General features: G+C 35.3%; 1 protein-coding gene across 2 annotated transcripts in view; it reads right to left on the bottom strand.

Annotated features, from left to right (window-relative positions):
• Positions 1–15,238, bottom strand: part of LOC131080033 (nuclear pore complex protein NUP1) — a 28,485-nt gene extending 13,247 nt beyond the window's left edge. For both annotated transcript variants that reach the window (XM_058018129.2, XM_058018130.2), the window contains exons 1-2: positions 14,648–15,238; positions 1,903–1,949 (exon numbers count right to left, since the gene is read on the bottom strand). In XM_058018129.2, coding sequence (XP_057874112.2) covers positions 1,903–1,949; positions 14,648–14,969 — 369 coding nt within the window. In that variant the 5' untranslated portion in view covers positions 14,970–15,238. The remainder of the gene's footprint in view (positions 1–1,902; positions 1,950–14,647) is intronic.
• Between the last annotated feature and the right edge of the window lie 12,060 nt (positions 15,239–27,298).

The raw sequence follows: 27,298 nt of genomic DNA, 5'->3' as shown, positions 1-27,298 counted from the left end.
CATTCAATGTAGGACATGTATCCAAAATGTTGTAATGATCTTATTGGTCGAAGAGGAGTTAGTTATAAATAACCCTAATTAGGGTTTTATTGTCAAATCTTGACCATTGATTTCAAATCAATCTTGGCCCTTGAATTGTAATTGGGATCTCTATAAAAGGCTTTGTCTTTTCATTTATAAGGGTTAATAGTTAAGAGTCAAAGAATAGAATAGTTAGCAGTAGAGGAGGGAAGAGAGAAATTGTTGCCAAGACTTGATGGAATAAACATACTATTTTCATTGAAGAAATGATGGACTTTGTGTATTATTTCAACATGTTGCATGGTTACTACTTCTCTAAGTTTCAATTCAAGTTTTAGTTAAAGTTCATTGATCTTAATGGAAAAATACGATGATATATGATAAATTCCTTGGTTCATACTTTTTGAGGTTTGCTAATTGTAAGCTACAATGTAAGTTAGCCTAAACCTCGTTATTGTGGCTGTTTGATTGTGAATACTTGTTCAAGTTGCACCCACATTGGGTATTTGAATAAATGTTTGCAATAATGAAAATCATTCACTACCTTAGGAGATCGCATCAGTTTTGTGTAGTTGTTATCGTAAGGAAGCAAAGTTTGGTTTGAAGGAGTTTGTCTATCAAAGCATTATTCGTTATTATCATTGTCCTTAGGATTAGATTAGTTTCTCTAAACCCTTTCCCTTTTGATATTTCTTTGTTTAAGTTAGTTTGCAAAAGTTCTAGCTATGATTCATAAACGTTCGTCCCTTTGTGATACCAACATATCATATCATACAACTGAGTCTATCCATTACAAAGTCAAGACCTAACTAAAGGAACCTTGGGGTTATCTTATTCGATCACATTGTTTAGCATATAAGGTTTCCTTGTTCAAGAGAGGATAGAATACTTAGAATTTTATTACGTGTTTGAAGTGCATAAAAAGCACATCAACAGGTTCCTTTACTAGCTTTGATTTCCTTCAGATTGGCGGGGGCATGACAGTCCACCACTCCCAAAATTGCTTGAGGACCTAAATTAGCCCTTGGAGATAAAATTTCCATATATTAAGATGAGATTTAGAAGCATGACACACATCTATAACCTTAAACTGTTCTTTCCTAAATAAATTCATACCTCTTTTGGTTGACTCTAGTTTTTCTCATATTCTGGATCAACAAAAAATAGAAATCTCATGATTATTGGAATATGTTTACAGTGATCATAGATACTCATGGAGTAGACATGCTAGAAACACATCAGGTATGAATCAAGCACGAAGCATAGAGATCTACTGGATTAAATTCTACAAGAATCTAGTCTCTTCTACAAGTGTTACCCGCTATTCAAGCCCCAAAAAAGAGTATTTCAAAGTTTATAAAATATTATCAGAAATGGAGAGAAAATATGAAGGTACGTGTTTACAGTGATCATAGATACTCATGGAGTAGACATGCTAGAAACAAATCAGGTATGAATCAAGCACAAAGCATAGAGATCTACTGGATTATATTCTACAAGAATCTAGTCTCTTCTCCAAGTGTTACCCGCTATTCAAGCCCCAAAAAAGAGTATTTCAAAGTTTATACAATATTATCATAAATGGAGAGAAAATATGAAGGCACCTTGTACATAAAACAATGCAAAACCTTAAGATTGTGAGTAAAAAAAAATAGAGAATGCCCAGTACAACAAGTGAAGGATATGGCTCAACATCAAGGAAGCACAATTTTTTTCAAAAGACAGCAAAACCCAGTTTTATAAAGCAACAGAAGTACATAATATGTGTACACCATATAACAACATGGTATGCATTTTTATATGTTGTCAGCCTAATTTAACAAACGTGAGTAAGACAAAGTAGAATGTGCTTCAGAATACAAAAGATGTGTATAAACTTACTTCCGCAGCTTCATCCTCAACTTCTCGAAGCCTTTCTTCTTGAACTCCTGTTAAAATAAGTATCAATATTTCAGCAGTATATAATGAAATAAACAATCACAAAATATTTATGGATGGTTGTAATAATATTATTAAAAAATGAAAAGCACAAAATATTCGCTGAAAAAACGCATGTAATGTTAAAAACTCCAAGCAAACTTGGTCCCCCCTCTTAAACTAAAGTGTCCCACAAAAAATTGCCCCAAAATCAATCTTCTACAGTTGGATAGTGAGCAAACTTAACATTTAAACAATCCATACCTACAAAACCAACAGAACCAATCTACAATCTTTATTGCAACAATATTAGGCTGTCAATATGTTTCTGACTGCCAAAAGCAAGCATATGAATTTTCTAAGGGCCACCCAATCCAATAAATCTACTATTACTGGAAAGGTTATTGATATTATTTCCAAGGTTCCTTGTTTCTAAACCCCATATATCTGAAATAAACTCTTATCCACTTCTCTTTATAGCTGCACATTGATTTTTTTATACTTTGTTTCTACTATACTTTGCCCCATTATTTTTCAAATCAAAGTCTTGAATAACATTGCAATGCTTATATTTGCTCGATCATTCTCTGAGTATGATACAGTCAAGAAACTAATAGAAAGCATACATGTCATTAGTTCACAACCTTTTTCCAAATCATATTTTAATTTATTTTTTTACGCACAGCTCCTTACTCTTTTGTAGACAAACAAATGACAATCCTCTTGCAAATTTTTAACCTATCATGAATACCATTACTGGTTGTAAAAGCACCCACAAATATATAAGATACTTCCTACATGGAATCATGGGAATCACCATGACACAAACTACATTCCTAGGTAAATCATCATCATTGCTTCTCTAGTTTCTCTGGATATGTAACAGATAAAGCGAGATAGAGTGTGTGTGTGTGTGTGTGTGTGTGTGTGTGTGTGTGTGTGTGAGAGAGAGAGAGAGAGTATACTAGATATCAAATGAAATTCGATCATATTAAAGAACTGTCTTTTAATTTCCATAAATGGAATTAGAACTTTCCTCATGTCACAGATAGAGAGAGAGAGAGAGAGAGAGAGAGAGAGAGAGAGAGAGAGTACTAAATATCAAACAGAATTGCATCATATTAAAAAATTGTCCTTAATTTTCCCTAAGTTGAATTAGAACTTGCCTAAAATTCCGAGATTTCGAAGGAATGAATGGGAACAGAAGCTCAGTGTCCTGATATGTTGGACCCACCCATCCGTCTCCAATTACAGCCAGAAAGATACGTGAAATCCCAAAACTGTTGAAGCAGAAAAAAGAGTCGATGCACTCAATAAAGTACTATTTACAACACTCTGTTTTTTCCCCAGAAAGCTCTAAAGGTCTGTATATAGAAGCTGTATGTTGAATAATTGCAAATCAAATAACAATTGGACAATCAAAATATCTGAATTTGATATCTGAACCTGGGAAAAGGAAAAGTGCTATAGCTCAAAAATTTGGAACTAAATTTTTTGTGGCCTTAATTGAACTGAAGATTTGACCAAGGATGAAAGTACTAGATCTCCTAGTTGTGATATCATTAACAAAGAATCTTTAAATCAAATAACAATTGGACAATCAAAATATCTGAATTTGATATCTGAACCTGGGAAAAGGAAAAGTGCTATAGCTCAAAAATTTGGAACTAAATTTTTTGTGGCCTTAATTGAACTGCAGATTTGACCAAGGATGAAAGTACTAGATCTCCTAGTTGTGATATCATTAACAAAGAATCTTTAAAAGGCATGGTCTCACCATAAACATTTTTTCAATATGACAGAAGTCCTTTTCATTATCATCTCCATTAAAAGTTTACAGTGTACACCTATAGTTCTCAACTAAACTGTATTGTCCACTTTTGGGGTATACGGATACCTGATATTTGCCCAACAATAACAACTTATTTACAAATAGTATTCTATGAATAAATTACATACTAGCTATTGAACTTAAAAGGAAATAAACAATTAACATCAATGAAATGATAAACAATCACCTAAATGCATTTGAATTTTGGATTCATACTACAGTTTCACTTCCAACAATCAACCATATTAGGGATTTGAAGGGAAAGCACGATAGGGCCCCTCGAGCCCGTTCGCCATAACTAAGCCCAAGGGGACGAAACATCCAACCAAGACAATTCAACCTCTTGGCCCACAAGTAGCAAGACCTCCAGTCCATCCAACTTGGGATGGTCTACATACATTGTGGGAACTGGTCTACTTCCTCTCCCTAACATATTTCCTTACTCATGTATGATTTCTTGTAGGATGATAAATTGATTAATTTATTACTTCTAAGAACCTGGATAGATTGTTAATTCAAATTAATAAATAAATCAAAGATTCATAAAAGAAATAATAGATAATAGACTTAAACACATATTCATACCAAATTCTATTAAAATAATATTATATTTATTCTATAATGGTCATCTTAAGTTCTGTTTAGAGTCTCTATTTTTAGCGTCAGTTGTAATTGTTGTGAAAGGTTAGTTTCTATTAGAAGCACCACCTTGTAATCTCTATTTAAGGAGCCTTCGTCTCCTTTGTTTAATATCGAATTATTTGAACATGGTATCAAAGCTAGTCTAGGTCTGACTCCCTCACAGGGGGGGCAGGATTTTGGAAAGGGTCAATAATTCGCAATCGTGTGAATTTTTTAAATTTTCTGGCTTGCAGAGCAGGTCGAAGGTTTTTGAGGAATTTTTCCAGATTTTGAGGGTTTTGTCTGGAATTTTTTCGCAGGTCTCTATTTTGTTAAAAATCGCAACCTTCTGCTAAAGGTTTGTGGGCTTGTTTCAAGCAGCAACGAAGGGTCTATGTTTGCATTCAAGGGCTTCTGTTTCACACGAGTTTGTGAGTTTTTTTCTGCTCGCGTAGATTTTTTCAAGCATGCTCCTCTTCTCTGTGATTCCCAGCCCTGGATTTTGCGTCGGGTTTTCTTTCCGCACCAGAGTTTTTTGAAGCCGCAACCAATTCTTATTTTCGCAACGTATTTTTACTGACCAGTCTTTGTTCCTTCTACCCGCATTTTCCTGTGCAACCAGCAACAGATTTGTGGCGCAACATTTTTGGATTGACCTTATAAACAAATCACAGTGGCTCTTACACAATTTTTGTTATTTTTTCTGGGTCTTCATCTACCCTGACGAGGTTTTTGTTTTTTTGCCCACATGAAAGGATTTTTTCGCATTTTTTTCTCGCGTCGAGTTGTTTTTTGGTGAGCGCGACATTTGGTATTTTTTGGTGAATAGGGTTTGTGCTGGGTTGCAGATTTTTTTAAGTCATGGAAGTTAAAATTATTCTAGGTTTTTATAATTTTTTGTCCTAAAAATTTTATTTTTATTAATTTTTGTCCTAAAAATTTTTTTTTTTTTTGATAGGTAATAGGCCGTAGCCACAATATTTTGAATTATTATTATTTTTATTATTATGTTTGATTAGATTGACCCAAGACCTTCCCCATCCTATTGAAGGCCAAGAGTCACAACTTATAATTCCACTTTAGATGTCCTTATTGGGAATTGAACTTGGGTCTCCACAATGAGAACCCAATGTTTTAACCAGTTAAGCTCAAACCCTTGGACTTGTCCTTAAAAAAATTATTTGTGGGTATTTTATTATTTTTTGTCCTTCAAAATTATTCGTGGGGTTTATTATCTTTCCCTAAACAAATTATTCTGGCTTAAGGTTTTGTAATTTTTTTAGGAAAAAAATTATTTTGGGTTTATAAAAATTATTGGTAGATTTTTCGATTTTGTCCTCAAAAATCATGGGTTCTCTGTTGGAGGGTTTTCTATTTTTTTCCACCAAAAATTATGATGGGTGTTCCTATTTTAGGGTTTTTACCATTTTCTTCCTAAAAAAAACAATTTTGTAACTTCAATTTTTAGGGTTTGACAGTTTTTTCCACAAAAATCATGGTTTCTTGCAGTTTGTTTTGGGTCCCACCTAGAGTTGGGGCGAACATCTGCAAAAGTTTTTGCAATTTTTGACAAAATTGTGTTGCTATTTGGAGGGTTTGCCAATTTTTTCGATTTTGTCCTCAAAAATCATGGGTTCTCTGTTGGAGGGTTTTCTAATTTTTTCCACAAAAAATCATGATGGGTGTTCAAGCTATAGGGTTTTTACCATTTTTTTCCAAAAAAAACGATTTTGTAACTTCAATTTTCAAGGTTTGATGGTTTTTTCCAAAAAAATCGTGGTTTCTTGCAATCTGTTTTGGGTTGCACCTAAAATTGGGGCGAATATTTGCAAAAGTTTTTGCGGTTTTGGACAAAATTGTGTTTGTTGCTATTTGAAGGGTTTGCTGATTTTTCGATTTTGTCCTCAAAAATTATGGGTTCTTTGTTGGAGGGTTTTCTAATTTTTTCCACGAAAAATTATGGTGGGTGTTCCTGTTTTAGGGTTTTTACCGTTTTTTCCAAAAAAAACAATTTTGTAACTTCAATTTTCAAGGTTTGATGGGTTTTTCCACAAAAATTGTGGTTTCTTGTAGTCTGCTTTGGGTCCCACCTGGAGTTGGGGCAAACATCTGCAAAAAATTTTGTGGTTTTTGACAAAATCGTGTTTGTTGCTATTTGGAGGGTTTGCTGATTTTTCCTCAAAATCGTGGTTTCGGGTTTTTGTCGGTTTCAGTTCTATTACCCAACATCAGGTTGGATGCAATCTAGTACTCTTGGTCATTAACATTCTGCAAATCCAGGGAGGGTCTCAGCAACAGCAGAGTGTTTTGAAGAGACGGGGCAGCCTTCTTTGCATTTGTGATCAAAAGACCTGCAGTGTCTTCTGTAGGGTAGTTAGTACGATGACCATTATGGGAGGGTATTAAAATAATATTATATTTATTCTATAATGGTCATCTTAAGTTCTATTTAGAGTCTATTTTTAGCATCAATTGTAACTGTTGTGAACAGTTAATTTCTATTAGAAACACCGTCTTGTAATCAATTTTTAAGGAGCCTTCGTCTCCTTTGTTTAATATCGAATCATTTGAACAAATGCTTTTCTTAAATCAAATGGTTGCTTTGATTATATATGAGTTCTAATCTGATTCGATCCTTTCACTTCTTATTTGATCTTCACCTATCTGCATATATCCTATTTAAGATCTGCATTTCTTCATCTTCTAGATCTACATATCTTATTGCCTTGTAATTCAGATGCTTACTGCCTTATGATTCAGATCAGATTGATTTCAGGCTGATAATATTAGATTAGATTCTACTCGTATTTCTTCTTTCCTTCTCAAATCTTAATTCAGATCCTTCCATATACTTCTGCTCTAAATCTGATCTAGATCTGCTCTAATTCCCTTGATCATTCCATCTCCTCGATTGATGCCCACTTCAAATGTATTCTTCTTCCTTTTATACCCTCCAATATGAGGGACATGTCATGCCTCTTCAATATTTCTACCCCTTTGAAAGAGTCACAACTCTTCCGCTTAATTGTTGGCTTAAAACTTAACAAAATGGTGCAGGAGCACCCGGATGGACAAGCAATCAGCATCACCCAAAAATATTTCCTATTATTTTTCTTCAATTTTGGTTTGCCTTGGTTTTGTTTGGCATCTCTCTATTCAACTTTGCAGAGTTTCGCTCCAGCTCACAACAGGTTGTCCAGTCACTAACTGGTAACATCTTTAGCCCCTCTTTCAGTCCAAAAGCTAACTATTGGTGGCAATTCAACTACTTCTTTGTTCAACATGGAAGGACGATGGGTACGGTTCGTACGGATATCCATCAACGCATCATAAAAAACGGCCCTTACTAGATATGCAATGTACTGGCTATTTCCTAACTTAATATCATGTCCCGACCCTAATATCCCTGTAATATATTCGAATCAGTTATGTATAATGACTCAATTACCATTTATCCTTTAAGCAATAAAAATAATATTCAATTATATATGTATTATTCTTCGGTAGGAATGTTTTCTTTAGAAAAGACTTAACAAAATAATTAATAGTTGTTTTGACCGAAGGGTCATAAACCTCTTGGAAGATTGGATAAGAAAGAGACACCTCTCTTAGAGAGATACATCTCCCTCCAAACAAAGGGACACAGCGAATGAATGGCTTAATGAGGGGCCATCGGGTGGCAAGGAGGATACGATAGGAGGAAAAAAGGAATTCGCACAGGGCCAGAGAATTCAGGATTCAGACCAACAATATTCCTCATGCACCTTGCTACGGGTAACATCAATCTGACTTAACAGCACCATATTACATACTGTTTATGATTTATAGTCACAGAATCACAATCATAAATAACCATCTTAAATAACATCACCAATCATAGAATAGCAAGCACAAGTAATATAAACGGATTAATATAATAAATAATGATCATGCAATTTGTTAGTAACATTACACCATTAAATAAAATACTATATCAGCAATCATTAGTAACACAATACATTGAATATAAGGTGTATACATTTAATATGAAAGTCAGTGTAATGAATCATTGATAGAATCAATAACCAAGCTATAAAGAACATGCTGATAAGAATTCAAAGTACTATAATCAGAATGACAGCACTTACTTGTGAGGGAGGGAATGGATATGTAATGGAGAGATTAAGAGAGACTCATAAGTTGGCTGTCCTAGAACGACCCCAAAGGCGTCTAGGAGCTTGAAAGCACTTACCTTGAGGAGTCTAGCAACCTGGTTACAGCCTCATCCCAAACTCACAAGGTAAGTAAGTCATGAAGAAGGTTGATATATGAGGAGATCAGTTAGGGTCACCAAGTGGAGCAAGAAGGTTGCAGGAAACAACCTCTCTTGGGCTTGGGTAGAAAGACTCTAAAGAAGTCCTCATAGTATCCTCCTTCCAAACATCATGCTTATATATTGAGATTCCTATCATAATGTTAGACTTGCATGTTTATTAATCAGAGGAATGTGTCTTTTGCATATGGTTTTATTGTTATATGCAGGAAATTGTATTTAATCTTATGTTTATAAGTTGATCAGGTATGATCTCTAAACCTAACTTTATAATTTTCTGATTTTCAGTACAGAATATAGAAGGGGACATTACACTTAAACACACCAATGGCATGGTTAGTCTCTTGGCCTAGAGGAGAAGAGACAAGAGATGGTAGTTGTAAGTGCCTTGCCAGATATGTGAAAGCATACAAAAAGCACGTGTATCATTTTGATTGCAAGTTACGTACAAATGTTGGAACGGCTTTAGAAACTTTCGAACAAATGCAAGTCTTTTATTATATTAAACATTGCCTCCAAACCTATCAATCCAGCTTCCATGCTGAGCATGAAGCGGTGAAGGGAAGGAGGAAAATGCATCAAGGAGGTCAAGTGGAACATTACAGAAGGGAACCAATTACATATCCAATCAAATTGCAGAGACATTTGGGGAAAGCACCGATCAATAAGGCTGTGGACAGATTGCAGTTAATTGAATGATATATACGTTTGTGAAGAGAGAAAGGACAACTATAATGTGAAGCCAGTGCAGAATTCATTGGAGCCCATGCCAAAATATGAAAAGCAAATGAAAGATAATGTAGAAGGTGGAAGGGCGCTAGGAGAACAAAGGGATTAAAATAATACCAAAATGTGTGGGAAAGAGTAGGGGAAGGTAGCAGCCAAGAAGAGTGTGGATTGTAGCCAAGAGGAGTTTTAAAAGAGAATTGGGGCTACGAAGAAAATAAGATGAGAGAGCCAGAGGCACACAAGAATGGGAGGAATGCAATGCCTCAGTCAAGGAAAGGATATTGGTAATGCAGCAAAATAAATAACAATGAAGTATTGAGTAGATGAGAAAAAAGTAGAAAGGTAATAAAGATGTGTTGCAAATTAAGAGGAGGAATGCATAGTAGATGAAGTTATCAGAGTGCACAAAGAAAAGTTTGGCTGCTGTTATGAAGGAGTTCAGAGTGCTAGCAAAATGGAGCAGAGGAAACCAATTAAAGTGTCGAGTGCGAAGGAGCAGATTGCAAGTGTGTAGGATTTGGAAGAAAGTGTAAAAGGCGTTGGAGAAGATGGAATGAGGCTCAAAGATAGTATTAAAATAAAATTTGTCGTGCAGAGATGAGTTTCAGAATTGTGAGGGAGGCCATTTGAAGGCCGAGATTTGTAAAATTTTCAAAGCTGGATTTTGTATTTGAATAAATAATATTTGTGAGATTAATTGTAAAAACTTGTGAGATGAATTGGGTTTCGTTGCAATCTTGTCGTGTAGTTTGTGATTTGTGTGTTTACATTGCAGAGGAGGAGCCCTCTTGCATCAATTGGTATCAAAGTCAGTGATCATGAGTGTGTGGACAAACCGCCGAACGTGAGGCAATCTACACCAGGACCCGAGGGCGAAGTTGTTTGAACAGATCGCCGATCATGAGGCAATTTACACTTGGAAGTGTGAAGCAGTTGTGGAGAGCTCAAAAGAATCCTTGCACGTGTGCAAAGTCCTAAGCGATAGAGAGATGGGAAATCACAAAGGAAAATGTTATGCAGATTGTAGAGCATGAGATGTGATTGCAACAGATGAGATGATGTGTTCGAAGAAGAAGATGAGATAGGTCATAAGTAGACTCGTGATAATTTGACTTTTGGTACGATATTGGGAAGAGAGTTATGGGACATGGAAAATCCCCTTGAAAAAGAACAGTTGCAGCTAGAAGGGGGAAGATATGAGAGCAGCCCAAACAAGTGTAGATAGCACAAATGAAAAGGAGCAAATAAATAAAGTGAAAATTAATGAATGAAAGCAAAGAGTGTCACGGAGGTAAAGGTAACTCACAAATTGAGGTAGTAGAAGAGGAAGAATTTCAGAAGGTAGACTTGGAGGTTGTAGCAAAAGATTATGAAGGCCCGGTATTTGATCAAGAACCTAATGAAGATGATGCATTGCTTGCAGAAGGGATCATTTCGAATGAAGAAAATGAGAAAAAATATGAAGTGGCGCTACCTGAAAATGCTGCAGTTGAAATAAGAGGTGTTAAAGAGGACATTGCAGAAGTAGGGTAAATTTTGATTTTTCTACATTGTGTAATGGAGAAGTTGATTTGCATATTGCTGATAGAAGTCAAAAGATAATGAATACAAAGAGTTGTTCCGTTATAGATTTGTGTGGAGATACAGTGGGTTTGTATGTCAAAGCAATAGAGGATGTTGCAGGTGAAACTTGGTGGAGGTGGCCAGATAATGGTGGATTGGATCACACAAAGGAGAAGAATAGAGGAGAAAGACTTTGGTCGAAGGAGACATCAAATGGTGGATGCAAATCCACAACAAGAGAGAAGAGTAGTGAGCAGAGTTGCAAGAGGATGACAATTGTTCCAACGAGATGCTGGAAGAGGAGGAAAAAGGATCAATTTTGTGCATCTAACAGAGAGATGGAGTTTGTTGCAAGATGTTTACAACCTGAAAGGGTAGTTCACTTACCTAACTCCATTTTGTAAGTTCTACTCACAAAAAATTTCCTACTTGGCATGTCTAATGCAGGAGCACTCGGGAAGACAACCAATTGGCATCACCCAAAAACATTTCCTATTAGTTTTCTTCAATTTTGGTTTGTCCTGGTTCTGTTTGGCATCTCTCTATTCAATTTTGCAAAGTTTCGCTCTGGCTCATGACAAGTTGTGTAGTCACTAACTGATAGCATCTTTAGCCTCTCTTTCAATCCAAAAGCTAACTATTGGTGGCAATCCAACTAGTTCCATTGAAGCATAATAAAAAATGGCCCCTACTAGACATGCAACATACTGGCTATTTCCTAAATTAAATACACAAATTGCATGGTTCGTCTCTTGGGCAAGAGGAGAACAGATGGTAGTTATAAGTGCCTTGGCAGATATGTGAAAGCATACAAAAGGCTCATGTATCATTTTGGTTGCAGGTTATGTACAAAGTGTATTTGTTGGAAAGGCTTTAGAAACTTTTGAACAAATGCAGGTCTTTATTTTTATTACACATCGCCTCCAAACCTATCAATTCAGCTTCCATGCCAAGCATGAAGCGATGAAGGGAAGGAGGAAACTGCATCGAGGAGGTGAAGTGACACGTTACAGGAGTGAACCAATTACATATCCAATCAAATCGAAGAGAGATTTGGGGAAAACACCAATCAATAAGGCTGTGGACAGATTGTAGTTAATTAAACGATATATGCATTTGTAAAGAGAGAGAGGACAACTATAAAGTGAAGTCAGTGCAGAATTCATTAGAGTCAGTGCCAAAACATGGAAAGCAAATGAAAGAAAATGTAGAAGGTGAAAGGGTGCAAGGAGACCAAAGGGGGATACAGATTAAAATAATACCAAAATGTGTGGGAAAGAGAAGGTGAAGGTATCAGCCAAGAAGAGTGTGGGTTGCAGCCAAGAGGAGTTTTAACAGAGAATTGAGGCTGTGAAGAAAATAAGATGAGAGAGCCAGAGGCACACAAGAATGGGAGGAACGCAACACTTCAGTCAAGGAAAGGATATTGGTAACACAACAAAATAAATAACAATGAAGTATTGAGTAGATGAGAAAAGCGTAGAAAGGTAATAGAGATGCGCTGCAAATTAAGAGGAGGAAATATGCATGGTAGATGAAGTTATCAGAGTGCACAAAGAAAAGTTTGGTTGCTGTTATGAAGGGGCTCAGAGTGCACAAAGAAAAATTTGGTTGCTGTTTTGAAGGTGCTCAGAGTGCTGACAAAACAGAGCAGAGAAAACCAATTAAGTTTAGAGTGCGCAGGAGCAGATTGCAAGTGTGTAGGATTTGGAAGAAAGTGTGAAAGGAGTTGGAGAAGAGAGAATGAGGATTAAAGAAAGTATTCAAATAAAGTTCGCTGTGCAGAGATGAGTTTCAGAATTGTGAGGGAGGCCATTTGAAAGCCAAGATTTGTAAAATTTGCAAAGCTGGATTCTGTCTTTGAATAAATCAAATTTGTGAGATGAATTGTGTTTTGTTGCAATCTTGTCGTGTAGTTTGTGATTTGTGCGTTTACATAGTAGAGGGGGAGCCCTCTTGCATCACATAATCACTACTTTATACTATTCGCTGCCTTTGAAAATATAATGACAACCTTATATTTAATAATCGCTACCTTCTCTAATATGCCTCCACCAACTTGGAATCGCTGTCTTCACAAAATTAATCGGTTTGGTGATCATATTAATTTCTGCCTTAATGAGATGTCATTAATTATTAGAAATTTGCCCCTTCGTATATCTAATTGCTGTTTATTATATGTTAATTGCAGCTCATTTAATTATATATGAATCGCTGTCTTTTATGAATTTGCTGCTCTTCTTAATATGATGTCTCCTCATTAACAAATTACTGCTCTTCTTAATCATACTGCTTTTTACTAATGCTTGATTGCTCCACCCTATCTAGTAATTTGTTCCTATCATGTCCTATATATGATGATATCTATCTTTGGTACCAAATGAAGTCGGCCACCATATATACCAATATGAAAGGGAGTAAGTTCGACCCATACTTTAATTTTCAAGTCGGCTTCATTGAATATGTTTGGGCGCTTAACAAGGAAGGAGTCGGCCACAATGATAATAATAATTTTATTATTATTTATTGAGTTTCAATGCCCAGATAATAAAGTCGGACAAGATTAATATTGAGTGCTCTTCACCAGCGATGTTTACATAGTATGATTTAGTGGCCTTTGCCCTCGATGATTTACCTCATATTTCTTTTGTAACGGGGGACATAACATAAACTTTAAAGTCACAATTCAGATCAATTTCTAATAAGAAAAAAAATTAACTTGCAAATTGTAGCACCCAAACATGCCTGAATATACCTCACAACAAGGTGCTATTGTTATCCTCACAGTTAACGATGGACTGCATTTTTTGATGATATATAAACAGCATAAGAAGCCATAACAATATTATAAGCTTCATAAGATGATGCACATGAGAGCAATTCCACTGGCATGACAAATTACGATAGCAAATAGCATCCTCAAACTATCTTAGCACTGAGAGGAAATCTAAATAAATCCCTCCTAGAAGTTATTGCCAATGATAAATTAGCAGAAGAGAATCTATCTGGATTAGTTCGCCGTTGTTTGCCCCTAAGAACAATTCCAGTGACATGACAAATTATTACCCTAAATAGCTTCTTCAGACTATCATATTATTGATAGGAAAAATAAATGTATCCCTCCTAAAAGTTGTTGGCAATGATAAATTAGCAGAAGATAATCTATCTGGATCAATTCCTCATTGTTCACGCTTAGGGAAGTTAAATCTCATAATAATAGGTGATCCACACTAACACGATAGAGTATATGGAGTTTGGCTACCAGCTAATGCAATTACACATTTTACTGTGACGATCCTTGAATTATCATATGCCTGTAGGAACACCCCAAACCCTGTATATATGTATACAACTCTCCAGTGTAAGAATTTGAGCTATCACTACAAATGATGATAATGAGTTGATGTTTAAAAATCATAAATCAGCATTTTTCGGCGCTTTAGTACTCCTAACTCAAACTTGAACAAAAAGGAGCTTCACAACAACATAAACTTGCAATTATTCCAATGCACGATACAGCTTGAGCGCCTGATATCTACTCTAACATAATGAAAAAAAACAGACAACATAAATGAAGCAAACTCTAGCTAAACAAAATGAAAAAAAGTACACCCTGGTGCAGAACTATGGTGGAAAAATGAAAAGAGGCACACCTTGCGTATGGTCGGGCGGCAGGAGAGCGCGCTTCCTGAAGACGGAGTTGAACCATTTCACCGCACCATTATTTATAAGACGGCTGGCCGGATCCACCACTACTCTCCGCAACCAGCTGCTGCTATCACTGTCTCCCCTCGCTGCTGCCCTAACAGCTGCAGGTGCGTGGCGCCCCCTCTGCGGGCGGTCATATGGTGTGGCGGCTGCTCGGCGCGCTGACCTCAACGTGCGGAGCTTACCGCCTGCTCCGCCTCCTACATACGACCCTGACGCTTCTCCTTCCTCCCCTCCTCTTCCTCCTCCCTCCCAAAAATCTGCCATGCGATGCAATGACGCGCCTTTGCCCTGTTTTATTTTGGTCTTTCCTTCTTTATCCGCTTTCCTCTTGGAAAACAAAATTATAGCAGGTTCTTCTTCTTCGGTGATCGATCCTCTGACTAACCATCCCTGCGAACTACAGAGCCGCCTCGACCGCAAAAATGGCTGGAGTGTCTAGTAATGAAGGCAGAGTGCCTCTTCTTGAAGGAAGATGTTACAATTGCTACAGCAGCCCTTGTTTTTAGTTCCAAATTTGGTGTAGAGCAATGAATGAATGAAAGATTTTAAAACAGTGTATGGGCTCGAGAGGAATATTCTTAGATTATTATCGATCCAAAAAAATATTCTTAGATCATCTTTAGATTTTTCTAGGATTTCTGATTTTTTATTATTGATTTTGATTAGAAGGCTAGTTGTCTTGGTTAATCTTGTTTTTTTCTCAAATAATCAGTGTATGTTGTCAATCTTTAAGTCATGTATGTATTAAGTATGAATATTCTCATAGGCTATTCATTCTATAATGAAATGCCATTTTGTTTCCACTACCTTTTTATTGTAGAAAATGTGAACTCTTTCCTTCCAAGTTTCCTTAAGCCTTTTCCATTTATCAGTCTCACATTTAAGATGATGTGATCTTGTTCTCAATTGTGCAACTAACAACCTCACTTTCCTTTTGATAACTACCCCTAAATATATTTTTTTGCCATAGTCCTTTGTTAAGTTAAACTCTTTGATGTAGTATGTTTTTTTCTACCCAATCTGTTTTGTCCACATGGAAGTCTGAAAATTTTCAATCATGTAACTTTTTATTTCACCCTTGGTGCTAGGACAAACATGCAAATTGATGCCCCACTTGTTCATCTAGTTGTTATTTTGCTTTATCTACGTTTTCTTCCTACAATACAACATCTCCTCCACAACCATTTTATGTCAACGTTGGTTATCCATGTTTTCAATCTTCTTTAATAACTTATCAACCAAATTATCGCCAATGCTTCCAATGGAAAATGTCTTGCTTCACTAAAATAATTTCATATGGGTTGTACTTTTAACTTTGAGATTACTTGTTATTGGATGTTTCTAGATTCTTTCTATTTGCCTCCAACTACAATTTGACATGCTACTTCCTTACACTTTGTAGTCATAAAGGACCATTGGTGTGACTACCAAAACAAAAAGTGTTTTTTTAGTTTTTCAATCCCAAAGTTCGCACCTATTTTGAAGCAAGTGTGAAGCTTTCCAACCTCCCTATATCCTTTTTGTTCTAGAAGTCTCCCAGCTGAGCTTATAGTGGAAGTCAATCCCAAGATACTTATATTCTTTCACTGTTTCTAGCGAGTTTCCTTCAAAGAGAAAGGTAATTTGCTTATCTTCTCTTTTTAATGAGAATTTAAACATGATTCTGGTCTTGGTGATATTCATTTGCATCTCAACCTCCTGACAAAAGTGTTCTAAGGCCTTCAAATGTTCTCTTAAACCAAGAGTCAATTTTGAAATTAGGTTAAGATCATTAGTATATAAAAGGAGTTTCACCACATAATCTGCCAACTAAATACCATCCTCATCTGTCTTGCTTAACCATGCCTCCAACTTATCAATGTATAGACCAAAAAGTGTGGGAGATAAAGGGCAACCCTACTTAACTCCAACGTCACTGCGAATACATTCTGACATACTTTCATTTGTTTTGCTTTTAGCTCTAACTTTCTCATAAAGTCTATGTACTGCAACTCTATACACATCTAGAATGCCTAATTCCTCCATTTTGTTTCATAGTTTGTCTCTAGGCATCATGTCAAAATCTTTCTTAAAGTCCACAAAACAATAATAAGCTTCCTCACCTTGAGTGTCCTAGATTTTTTCTATCAAATGTCTAAGGGTGATGCAGTGATCAATGGTAGTGTGTCTTGACTAAAATCTTGCCTACCCTTTTACCCTCCTTTTTGTGTCCAATTCTTGATCATTCGCTCTATCATCCTCCCAAAGAGCTTGCCAAAGATAGGATTGACCATAATCATGTGGTAGTTAGATGGGTTATTGATATCACCACTTTTGAAAAGAGGGGTGACTACACTGGTTTTCCACTCCACTAGGAATCATTCATGGTTGAAATTATTGAAAAAAACAATTATATAACGAGCAAGAGTCTCAAACCCCCATTTTAAAAATTTAGCTTGTAGCCCATTTATTTCCTGTGCTTTACCACTCACTAAATTTTGTATTCCTTGTTTAATATCATCCACTATGAAAAGTTCCATTGAAGTGTTCACAACATGGGGATAGTCTTTCTCATGAACTTGCTCATAGAGGAGCCCAACATATTTTAACCATTGAATATTTGTAATACTATTCTCAATCTTCTTTTTCTTTTGCTACAATTCCTTCCAAAAAACTTTGGGATTGTGTTTTTCAAGAGAGATTAGTTCCTTCCTTCTTTCATCTAGACATATTCTATTGTTTTCAGATTGCACCATTTTTTCTCTTTTTTTTGTATTCTTTGTCCATTCCTCTCTCTTTTAGTGATTTATTGGTTGCCTTACATTCTTCATCATACCACAAGATAGATATCTAATTTATCTTTCTTTTATTCGTTACACTGCAAACTTTAGTTAAGTTTTCTTGGTATATGCATCATAAACCTTAGTCCTAGTATGGTCTATCATGGCATTCAAACTTTATTTGAGCACTTTTAATATGTTTAGTTTATGACTCTAATATAATACATATATTCTTATAAATGTGCATGTTATGTATGAAAATGTTTAATTGTTATGGTTTGCAATGTTGTGCATACTAACCTATTATGAAGCACTTCCTCTAGGGTTGTAAGTGACTATTTTGTAGTCGAACAATGTGTCAGCTCCTATAGCCATGGAAAATATTAGCATTGATTTGGTCAAAAGCAGTTGTAGATGGATTAAACTATCTGAGGACAACACTCATACATGGACAACCTTCAATATGGTCCAAACCACCTGAGCACATGCCTTTAAGAAGACTGTTGAGTTGATTTAAGTGGACAATTATGTTTCAAGTGGTTGTTAGGAATTACAATCCTAATAGGACTCTTCAGTTTATGGTTCTTCCATTCCAGTTAATAAATCTCTCCCCAAATCTTGGGATCAAGTTGTAAGTTAGTTATAGAATTAGTCATAAGGTTAATAATATAAATAAAGCTTGCATCTTGCTTGAAAAGGTTAACGATTCTATATTTTTCCAGCAAGTTATGTTTCATAGCAAGAATGTAACTTTGATAAATAAGAATGTGATGATTTATCTTGTGAATTTGTGACAAGTGCTTACCTAAGGGGGCCCACTTGAGGTAAAGCTACTCTTAGCATTAGTTTAGTTTAGCTAGTATTGTTTCAAGTATTTAGCATTAAAATATACAATTTTGTTGTTCATTGTTCTTGCAGCAGTCATAAATTGTGATAGAATAGATAGTGTGCAAGTGATAATCAATGTATGTTTGTTTAAGTGGAGATTGAGTGCATTATTGTTGTGTTCCTTAGATTAAGATGTAGTGGAACAATGTTTAGTCTACACTACATATGTTCGTTCTTTGATGTTTCCATTTTAGCAATAATTATAATTAGTGTTTATTTTCCATCTTTCTCTTTTACTACAATTTACGCAATTAACTTAGGTAGTAACCTTAGATAGGATTGTAATGCACGTACAGTGTTACACCATTTCAAGTTGTACAACCCTTTGTTGATATAGTAAATGTAGTCTTTTAGCCCATGAAGGATTTCTCAGCATGGACAAGTATCTCTGAGTTAAGAAATTATGTTCCAATCTCAATTGGAATTATAAGACTCAATTTTTTTGCGTCCTTGTTGAAGATGGTGTCAATTTATAATATTATTTGTGTTTTCTAGAATTTTTTCATGCTTTCTTGAATGTAGGAATTATTGTTTTTAGTATATAGGACTTGTAGATTTTGAGCAAACCCCCAAATTCTTTACTAACCATTTGCAGGTGCGCTGGAATAAGGGTTCTACTTCTTGCACGCATAGGAGGAGGGATTCTTGTGGAATATTCCTTCTGACCATTGATAGCCAATTCGTCTCAGCAACAGTAGTGGAAATTCAAAAATACCATTCACCTCTGTCATCACCAACATCTTTGGGTGAACTCACAATAATGGTTCCCTCTTTTTTGCCAACTTTGATGCTGAGATGAACATTTTTAAAATAATCTTCACTTTTTGACACCTATAACTTTTAAACCATTATGAATTTGAAGATGATGTAAATTAGTGATTTGTAACATCTTGTTTGCAGATTCTAAATATATTTTTTTAAATTTTTTTGAAGAAAATTATTTTTTATTTTTCCATCTCCCTCGAAAAGTAGTTTTTTACAGCAAACAACATTTAAGAGTGATGTGCCTCCCGAAACGCATAACTTTTTTTTTTCTATAAATGATAAAAACTCGATTCTTTTTAATTTTGGTTTATAACATCAATATCTAAGGTGTGGAGTTGGTTTGATAGTGATATGTTGAATATTTTTTATTTTATAAAGTTCTCAAGTCTGACTAATTATAATTTAGACTGTGGGTGAAATGTAGAGCTGAACTTCAATTCAGTCTTCATCTTCTTCCAAAGTGTCTTCCAAAAGTAACCAACAAACTTAGTATCCTGGTCTGAAACAATACTTCTAGGTAACCCATGCAATCTCATAACTTCCTTGAAAAATAGGTCTCCTACATGCACTGCATCTATTGTCTTCTTAAAGGGTATGAAATCTACCATCTTTGAGAATCTATCTACCACCACAAATATAGAATCATTCCCTCTTTGGGTCTTAGGTAGTCCAAGTATGAAATCCATGCTTACGTCTTCCCAAGATCTCTCTGATAGTGTCAGAGGTTTATACAATCCTACGTTCTGACTTCCACCTTTTGCAACTTGACAAATTTTGCAAAACTGAATGAACTTCCTTACATCCTGATGAATCTAAGGTCAAAAGTAATTCTCACTTACCAAAGCCATTGTCTTGTCAATGCCAAAATGTCCTGCTAGTCCTCCACTATGCTTCTCCTTTATCAAACTGTCTCTCATGGAACTTTGGGGTACACACAACTGATTTCCTTTTAATAGCATCCCATCCTAAATGATATAATCCAACCATTTTCTCTAGTCCATCACAACAAGTTCTTTATAAGCTTTCCAGGGTTCAACAAAATCATTGTCTTCCTCATACAAGGTCTTCAACTCATCAAATCCCAATACTTTGATTCTCATTTCGGTCAACAAATTTATTCTCCTACTCAAAGCGTCAACAACTTTGTTTGATTTTTCACTCCTATATTTCAAAATAAAAGTATAAATTTGCATGAACTCAACCCATCTCATGTGCCTCTGGTTTAACTTACCTTGACTATTCAAATACTGTAATGCTTGATGATTTGTATACAGCACAAACTCCCTAGGAAATAAATAATGTCTCCACTTCTTCAATGCTTGAATTATAGCATAGAACTCTTGATCATACACTGAATATCTTCTCCTTGCATCATTCAACTTTTCACTAAAGTAGGCTACTAGTTCCTAACTTAATATTGCTCCAATTGCATTCCCACTTGCATCACAATCTACTTGAAATACTTTGTGAAATTTGGTAGAGCTAACATAGGCTGCTCTGTCACTTTCTGCTTCAACAACTCAAAACTTTTGTTTGCTCCAGATGTCCATCTAAAATCCTTTTGGTCTCCTCTCATTGTCTTAGTCATAGGGCTACAAATTGAACTAAAATTCCTAATGAACTTCTGGTTGAAGCTAGCCAGTCCATGAAATGATCTTACCTCTCCAATGCTTTCCAGTGTAGGCTATTCAACAATTGCTTTTACTTTTTATGGGTCCATCTTCAATCCATCCGTAGATATCACAAATCCCAAATATACTAGTTCTTCCTTCATGAAACTACACTTCTTAAGGTTTATCAACAATTTCTCTTCTCTCAAACTTTGCAAAACTTGTCTCAAATGCAACAAATTCCCCTCTTTTGTCTTACTGGAAATCAAAATGTCATCCAAATACACAATCACAAACTTACCCAATAATCTCTTCAATACCTCGTTCATCAACCTCATGAAAGTACTCGGTGCATTAGTCAATCCAAAAGGCATCACCAACCATTCATATAGTCCTTCATTTGTCTTGAATGCAATCTTCCACTCATCTCCTTCTCTCATCCTGATTTGATGGTATCCGCTCTTCATGAATCTATCTTTGTAAAATATCTAGCTCCACTCAAACAGTCCATTATGTCATCCATCCTAGGCAGAGGAAACTTGTACTTCACTGTGATTCGGTTTTTTACTCTAGAGTCAGTACACATTCTCCACTCTCCATCTTTCTTAGGTGCTAACATAGTAGGGAATGCACAAGGGCTCAAGCTTTCCTTGATCAAACCTTTCCTCAACAACTCTTGTAATTGTCTATTCAGTTCATCATTCTCTGTCGGTATCATCTGGTGTGTAGCTTTATTAGGCAAACTAGGTCCGGGGATCAAATCCATACAATGACTAATACTCCTCATAGGTGGCAATCCATCAGGCACATTATCTGAAATTATGTCTTCATATTCTATTAGCAACTTCTTTATCTCTTTATGTTGTTCCTCTTCCGGTTTCAAACCAAACTTCTTAGGGATTAAGGCATAGCACACATTCTCACTCCTCAAACCATCCAGAAATTTCCATCCATCAACCAAACAAATTCTCACATTTGTACAAATCTCACTCTTATGAATCTCTTCCAAAGGCAACAAAGTTTGTTTCATCCCATTTGCAACAATAGTATATATGTTCTTCCTTCCATCATGCAATGCTTGTCTATCATATTGCCAAGGTCTTCCTAATAGGATATGACATACATCCATAGGCATAATAGCACACATAACTTCATCATGGTAGGATCCAATCTTAAATTTTACCAAACATCAAGTTCACTCACCAGTACCTTATGATCATCCTGAATCCATGCTATTTGGTAGGGTTTAGGGTGTTTCATCCTCTGCAGCTTCAACTTGTTCACCAAATCCTCTAAGGCTAGATTATCCAAACTACCACTATTAATTATGACTTTGCAACACTTACCTTCAAACTTACACCTTGTTCGAAATAAGTTCTTCCTCTGCAACAATTCCTGGTCCATTTCATTTTGACATAGGGTTCTCCTTATCATCAAGGCTTCTCAATCTTCAAGTTTATTCAGGGATCCGATAGGTTCCTCCTCAACAAAAGTAGCTCTTCCACTCTTCTCTGTTCTCCTATTTGAATTACCTTGTTTAAATTCAAAATCTCAGTATCCTCCTTCTCCGCACTTAAAACAAGTTCCTCCAAACTTCCTCTTTTCATCCCTCTTATAACCCTCATTCTAGTAGCTACTTTGTCCACCATTCCAATAAAAGTTCTTATCATCTCTCCGTTGTGAATTATCATCTTTTCCTTCTTCCTTGTCTTTTTTCTGCTCTACAGAAGGTCTTCCACTTCTGGTATATGTTTTGCCTCTTTGAAAATTTTCTCCTCTTCCTCTTTGTCTCTACTCATGCCTTTTGTTCAACTTTTCCTCAGCCTTCAAGGTATATTGATAAGCCTCTTACACACTCTGCAACTTGATTAAATGGATCTACTCCTATATAGACATCCACACTCCATTGATATACCTTGCAATCTATTCAACCTCATCCTCCGCATGTCCAGATCTGATATTCAACTTGTAGAATTCTTTGGTATACTCCCTCACTCTAGACTCCTTCTGCTTCAAGTTTTACAACTTTCAAAACAAATTCATTTGATAATCTGTCAATAAGAACTTCGCTTTCAACTTACTCACCATCCTATCACAAGATTTAATTTTCTCCTTGCCTCTTCTTTGTCTATCCATCTGCAAATGTTCCCACCACAGCGATGCATGTCCTTTCAACTTTGTGCAAGCGTACTTCACCTTTTTATCTTCACTTGTGTTTTCAAATTCAAAATATTTCTCCATCTCTATAATCCAATCGAGCAATTCATCTGAATCTAACTTGCCATCATAGTCTGGTGGGTTAAAATGTGGTTTAGTATTCGCTCTTTTCAAGTTTCTTATGAACCTCTCTTCATCTGAATCAATCACTGGTGGATTTTCTCCTACTTTTCCCACTCCCATTTCATCTTCTTCATCTTCACTCACATCCTCAATATGTCGACCTCTTCTCTAGGCCATTTCGACAGCTTCCAATAGAGCTCCATTCTATCTGAACATATCCATCACCGCCAGATCTACATCTCTCTATGCTCCACCTCTAACATTTCCTTTTTGCACAATTTAGACAAGTCCTCTGTAACTGCAGGCTAGATTCGCAATCCACCACCCTACAACAAGTTTCAACAGGATACAATCTTGAAGAACCTTCTCTCTGATACCAACTAAGACAACCACGACAAGAGGGTCTCTAAGAGAGTTGTCCGAACCATGCAAGAAGATCAACACAAGAGGAACAACAACACAAAATAGAGAGAATTTTATATCAGGCCTTGATTATATTATGGATTCAAGTACAACTAGCCAACAACATTTGGGCTACAAACAGGCTAACATGCCTGATTACAAAACATACAATCTGGAACCCAAGAGATATTCAAAATTGAATATATATATATATATATATATATATGAGCATCATCTATTGTCTGTAACTACTCATATAGGATCTAATACATCAATATATAGCATCTCAAACACATCTGGATAGTCAAAGAAGATTACAATCCCCAAGGCAGGAAAGTGTAACATGCAAATAGGTCAGCCTCAAGCATGAAGAAAATCCTCTGAAAAAGAACTAAAATGAAATGCGAACCAAAAGGAAGGTTGGCCAATCATATGGGAACATCATTTGAAGTGCCAATCGGCTCCGCAAGTCAAGGAAATGCTCCACAAGATACGAAAAATGTCATCTAGTCGTTAAGGTTCAAACTGGTTCAGAAACTGAGAATTGCCAGACATTTCAGAAGTGAAATTCTGCCTAAAAAAGATCCAAACGAGCTAATAACCAAGATCAAGGTACAATAACATGTCTACACACTAAATCTAGCTCTGCACTAAAAATAAGCAACTCGAAAGGGTCCGGAGTGAAACACGAAAACTGAACTGAACAAGAAATAAAACATAAAGTAAATATTTTTGGTTGATGCAAGATTTCCAATGAACCAAGGATTCTCCTACATCACTATCAAGGAAAGCGTGCTGCAAAAAATGGTGACATAATAATGGATACAACATGCAAAATTCATTCCTTGTTTCAAGTTTCAAAATTTTCTCATATATGGGATCCAAGTGATGTCTCGAGGATCAAGATACAGAGAGGCATCATTGATAATATTGAAATTCCTATCCATTACATTTGGTATCATATGGAAACCTCAATACAAACTAACCACTTTGTGAAGGATCAATGTGCCCAACTCACAGAACATTCATGGGATTCAGGTATCACTATTGAATACAAAGTTATAAGAGATAGAAAAAAGGAGGCATCCAACTTGAGAAGTTTGAAGCTCAGTATCGGTAAGGAAAGTTGGTATCATTTAAATATTTAATATTTTATGATTACTTATCCTTTGGTGATTTGGATATCAATTTTCCCACATAATGAAGTTTTCATGAAGAAGAAGATACTACAAAATCATAACATCTTGAAGGAAGGATATTGTTTATCCTTTGGAGTGAAGAAAAGATTTGTAAAGACATCTATGTCATGATTTTAGGAGTAGCAATGACTTATATCATCCATATTCTTGACATGCATGGGCATGCAACCCTTGGGGTTTTTGACACATCTATGGAGGTAACACACTCATGTACTATGTTTTGCATTTTTTATTTTTCACATCCATTTGTAAAAGAACACGGTGTTTCAAGAGAAGCTAATTGGGAAATAAGTTGCTTAGTGGTGAAGAATATGCAAGAATTGTTATTCTTAGGTGCGCTACAATCCATCATTCCTCTTTTTTCAAATCAACACAGGAGAGTTTTCAAATATGTTCTTCTAGGATAATTTGGGGAGAGGAGAATAAAACATGCAAGTGATTGTGAATACATCAATATTGCTTCATATTTTGAGTTAGTATTAGCCTACCTTTTGATACTAATTTGCAAGGATCGCACAAAGTTTAAGTTTTGGCCTCATATCTTGACTTACAAATTAAAGGTGAATTAGGTAATAGATTTTGAGTTGGACTTTGTTAAAAACATTCTTTGTTTCAAGACTTTGGTTGGTATTTTGGAACATTTGGAAAATGTTACAAGAGTGAATCAACAACATGAATTTCAAAATATAGACTTCACTTGCTTGGGTCAAGTCATAAGCATCCAAGGCATTCAGGAGATGGAAACAAAAGAAGCATGGAAGGGTGTTGTGAAGGTAACCATATCAAGTCATCTAGTAAACACTTTGTATATTATGTTTTCTTTTTCTTTTGAGTCTAGATCTTCGAGAGGGAGAAATATTTGGTTCTCAATGCAAAGATTGGATTTCAAGAAATTTGATAAAATGAAGTTCAAAGTTTCAAAAGAGGGATTCACAAGGTATTATGATAACCTTAATATAAATTTTTGTTTGAAAGAATTTATATTTTATTTGGTTCACATTAGACATGTGAGGAAAGTATATTACATTGAATGGAAAATCTATTGTGTTTGGTTTTATGGGAGTGATGAGCTACACAAATCGACAATACAAAAGATGTTGGGAGATGACTTTTTTAGAATGAATGCTTCTTGGTATTTTTATTTCTTCCATAGAGGAAATGTTATTTTCATCATAGCCTTTTTTGTTGATGATTCTTTATCCACTAGCATTTTAAATAGAAATGTGAAGAATGTCATGTGTGTGCCAAAGGATGATTCTAGGGAATTCATCATCTTCCAACATAATAAGTTATTGTTTATCATTTGGAGTTTTAGAATGCCATATAATTATTGTTGTTATTGTATGATCACCCTATTAATATGTTTTGGTTCCTATAGATTAGTCCACCAGAGTGAAAAAGACTTCTCTCAGGTCAAGTTGAGTTAATGAATGGGTCTCTGGTTATGCATTTTCATATTATGCATCACATCAATGTTAAGGTGGAAGAAAAATATGTTTTCCAAAAGATTTTTTAATTGTATTGGATGTTATAATAGTCATAATAGTATAAAAAATCAGATTCACAAAATCACCCACCACATTGGAAGTATCAGATACAAGTTGCTCGATAACAATGTTTTTCTAGCTAGAGATTCAAGAGACTATTTGACTCACAATGAGAGATTGTATTGGAAGTGTTCCAAGGAGGTAATTATCAAGCACATTAGTAAGTTTCCTAACATAGTAGAACATATCATAAAATTATTTTCTACTATCATGTTGGAAATTTTATTAGGAGATCAACATGTGCTAGTGGGAAGGCTAAGAAAGTACATAAACTTTCATTAGAATGGCTTGTGGTTTGCAATATAAATATTCAAAGTTTGATGTAGTTTGAGATGATATTATGTGATGAAATTTTATATTCTTAATATGTTCCATTACTATTCCAAATAAGATCCTAAAGTTGTATCAAGTATCTTTCAGATAGAGGCAAGCATGGTAGCAATTTGTGATATATCTTGCATGAAGTGTTTGCACAACTCCAAGGTGATGAAGGTATTTATTTTAAAGATTTGTATCCACTAGTATGAAGGATGTATTTAATTTTTGTAACCATCATTTAATTATAATAAATCATATTTATATCTTTGATAATTGTTGCAAGAGCTTTTGGTATAGTCTTTTTTGGTGATAGTGCACATACACAACTTTGGTAAGGAATTGAAAGGAGGAGGAACTATTGATTCAAAAAATTGGAAGGATAACTACAAAACCTTAGGTAATATGAAGTAAAAAATTGTACATTGAACTTCATCTCCACAAAATTACTAAGTACAAGTACTTTTTCCTAGAAATTTTAAGGATGTTTGGGAGGAAGATGCAACTTCTCCCAACCATAGAATCAAAATCTGTCATGCACTTCAAAATGATTGGATATTTTGCGAATTAAAGCCTTGGTACGTTATGTTTGCAATTGATTGAGGACAAGCAATATTGGAAAGGGAGGATTTGTCATGTCCCTGTTTGAAAATTTTCTAAAAATAGTGCAACTTACTAAAAATAGTTAGTTCCAAAATAGAAAATAAAGATCAATTGATGCTTTGGGAAATAATAATAAATTTGGTAATTTGGTTGATAATTTAATATTACTAAAATACCAAATATATTTAAAATTAAATATTTCCCACCTTTTGGCATGAGGATTTG

Source organism: Cryptomeria japonica, chromosome 3 (assembly GCF_030272615.1).
Source record: "Cryptomeria japonica chromosome 3, Sugi_1.0, whole genome shotgun sequence".
Taxonomy (NCBI): domain Eukaryota; kingdom Viridiplantae; phylum Streptophyta; class Pinopsida; order Cupressales; family Cupressaceae; genus Cryptomeria; species Cryptomeria japonica.
The sequence above is the reverse complement of the archived record's forward strand: the minus strand, read 5'-3'. Positions and strand labels throughout refer to the sequence as shown.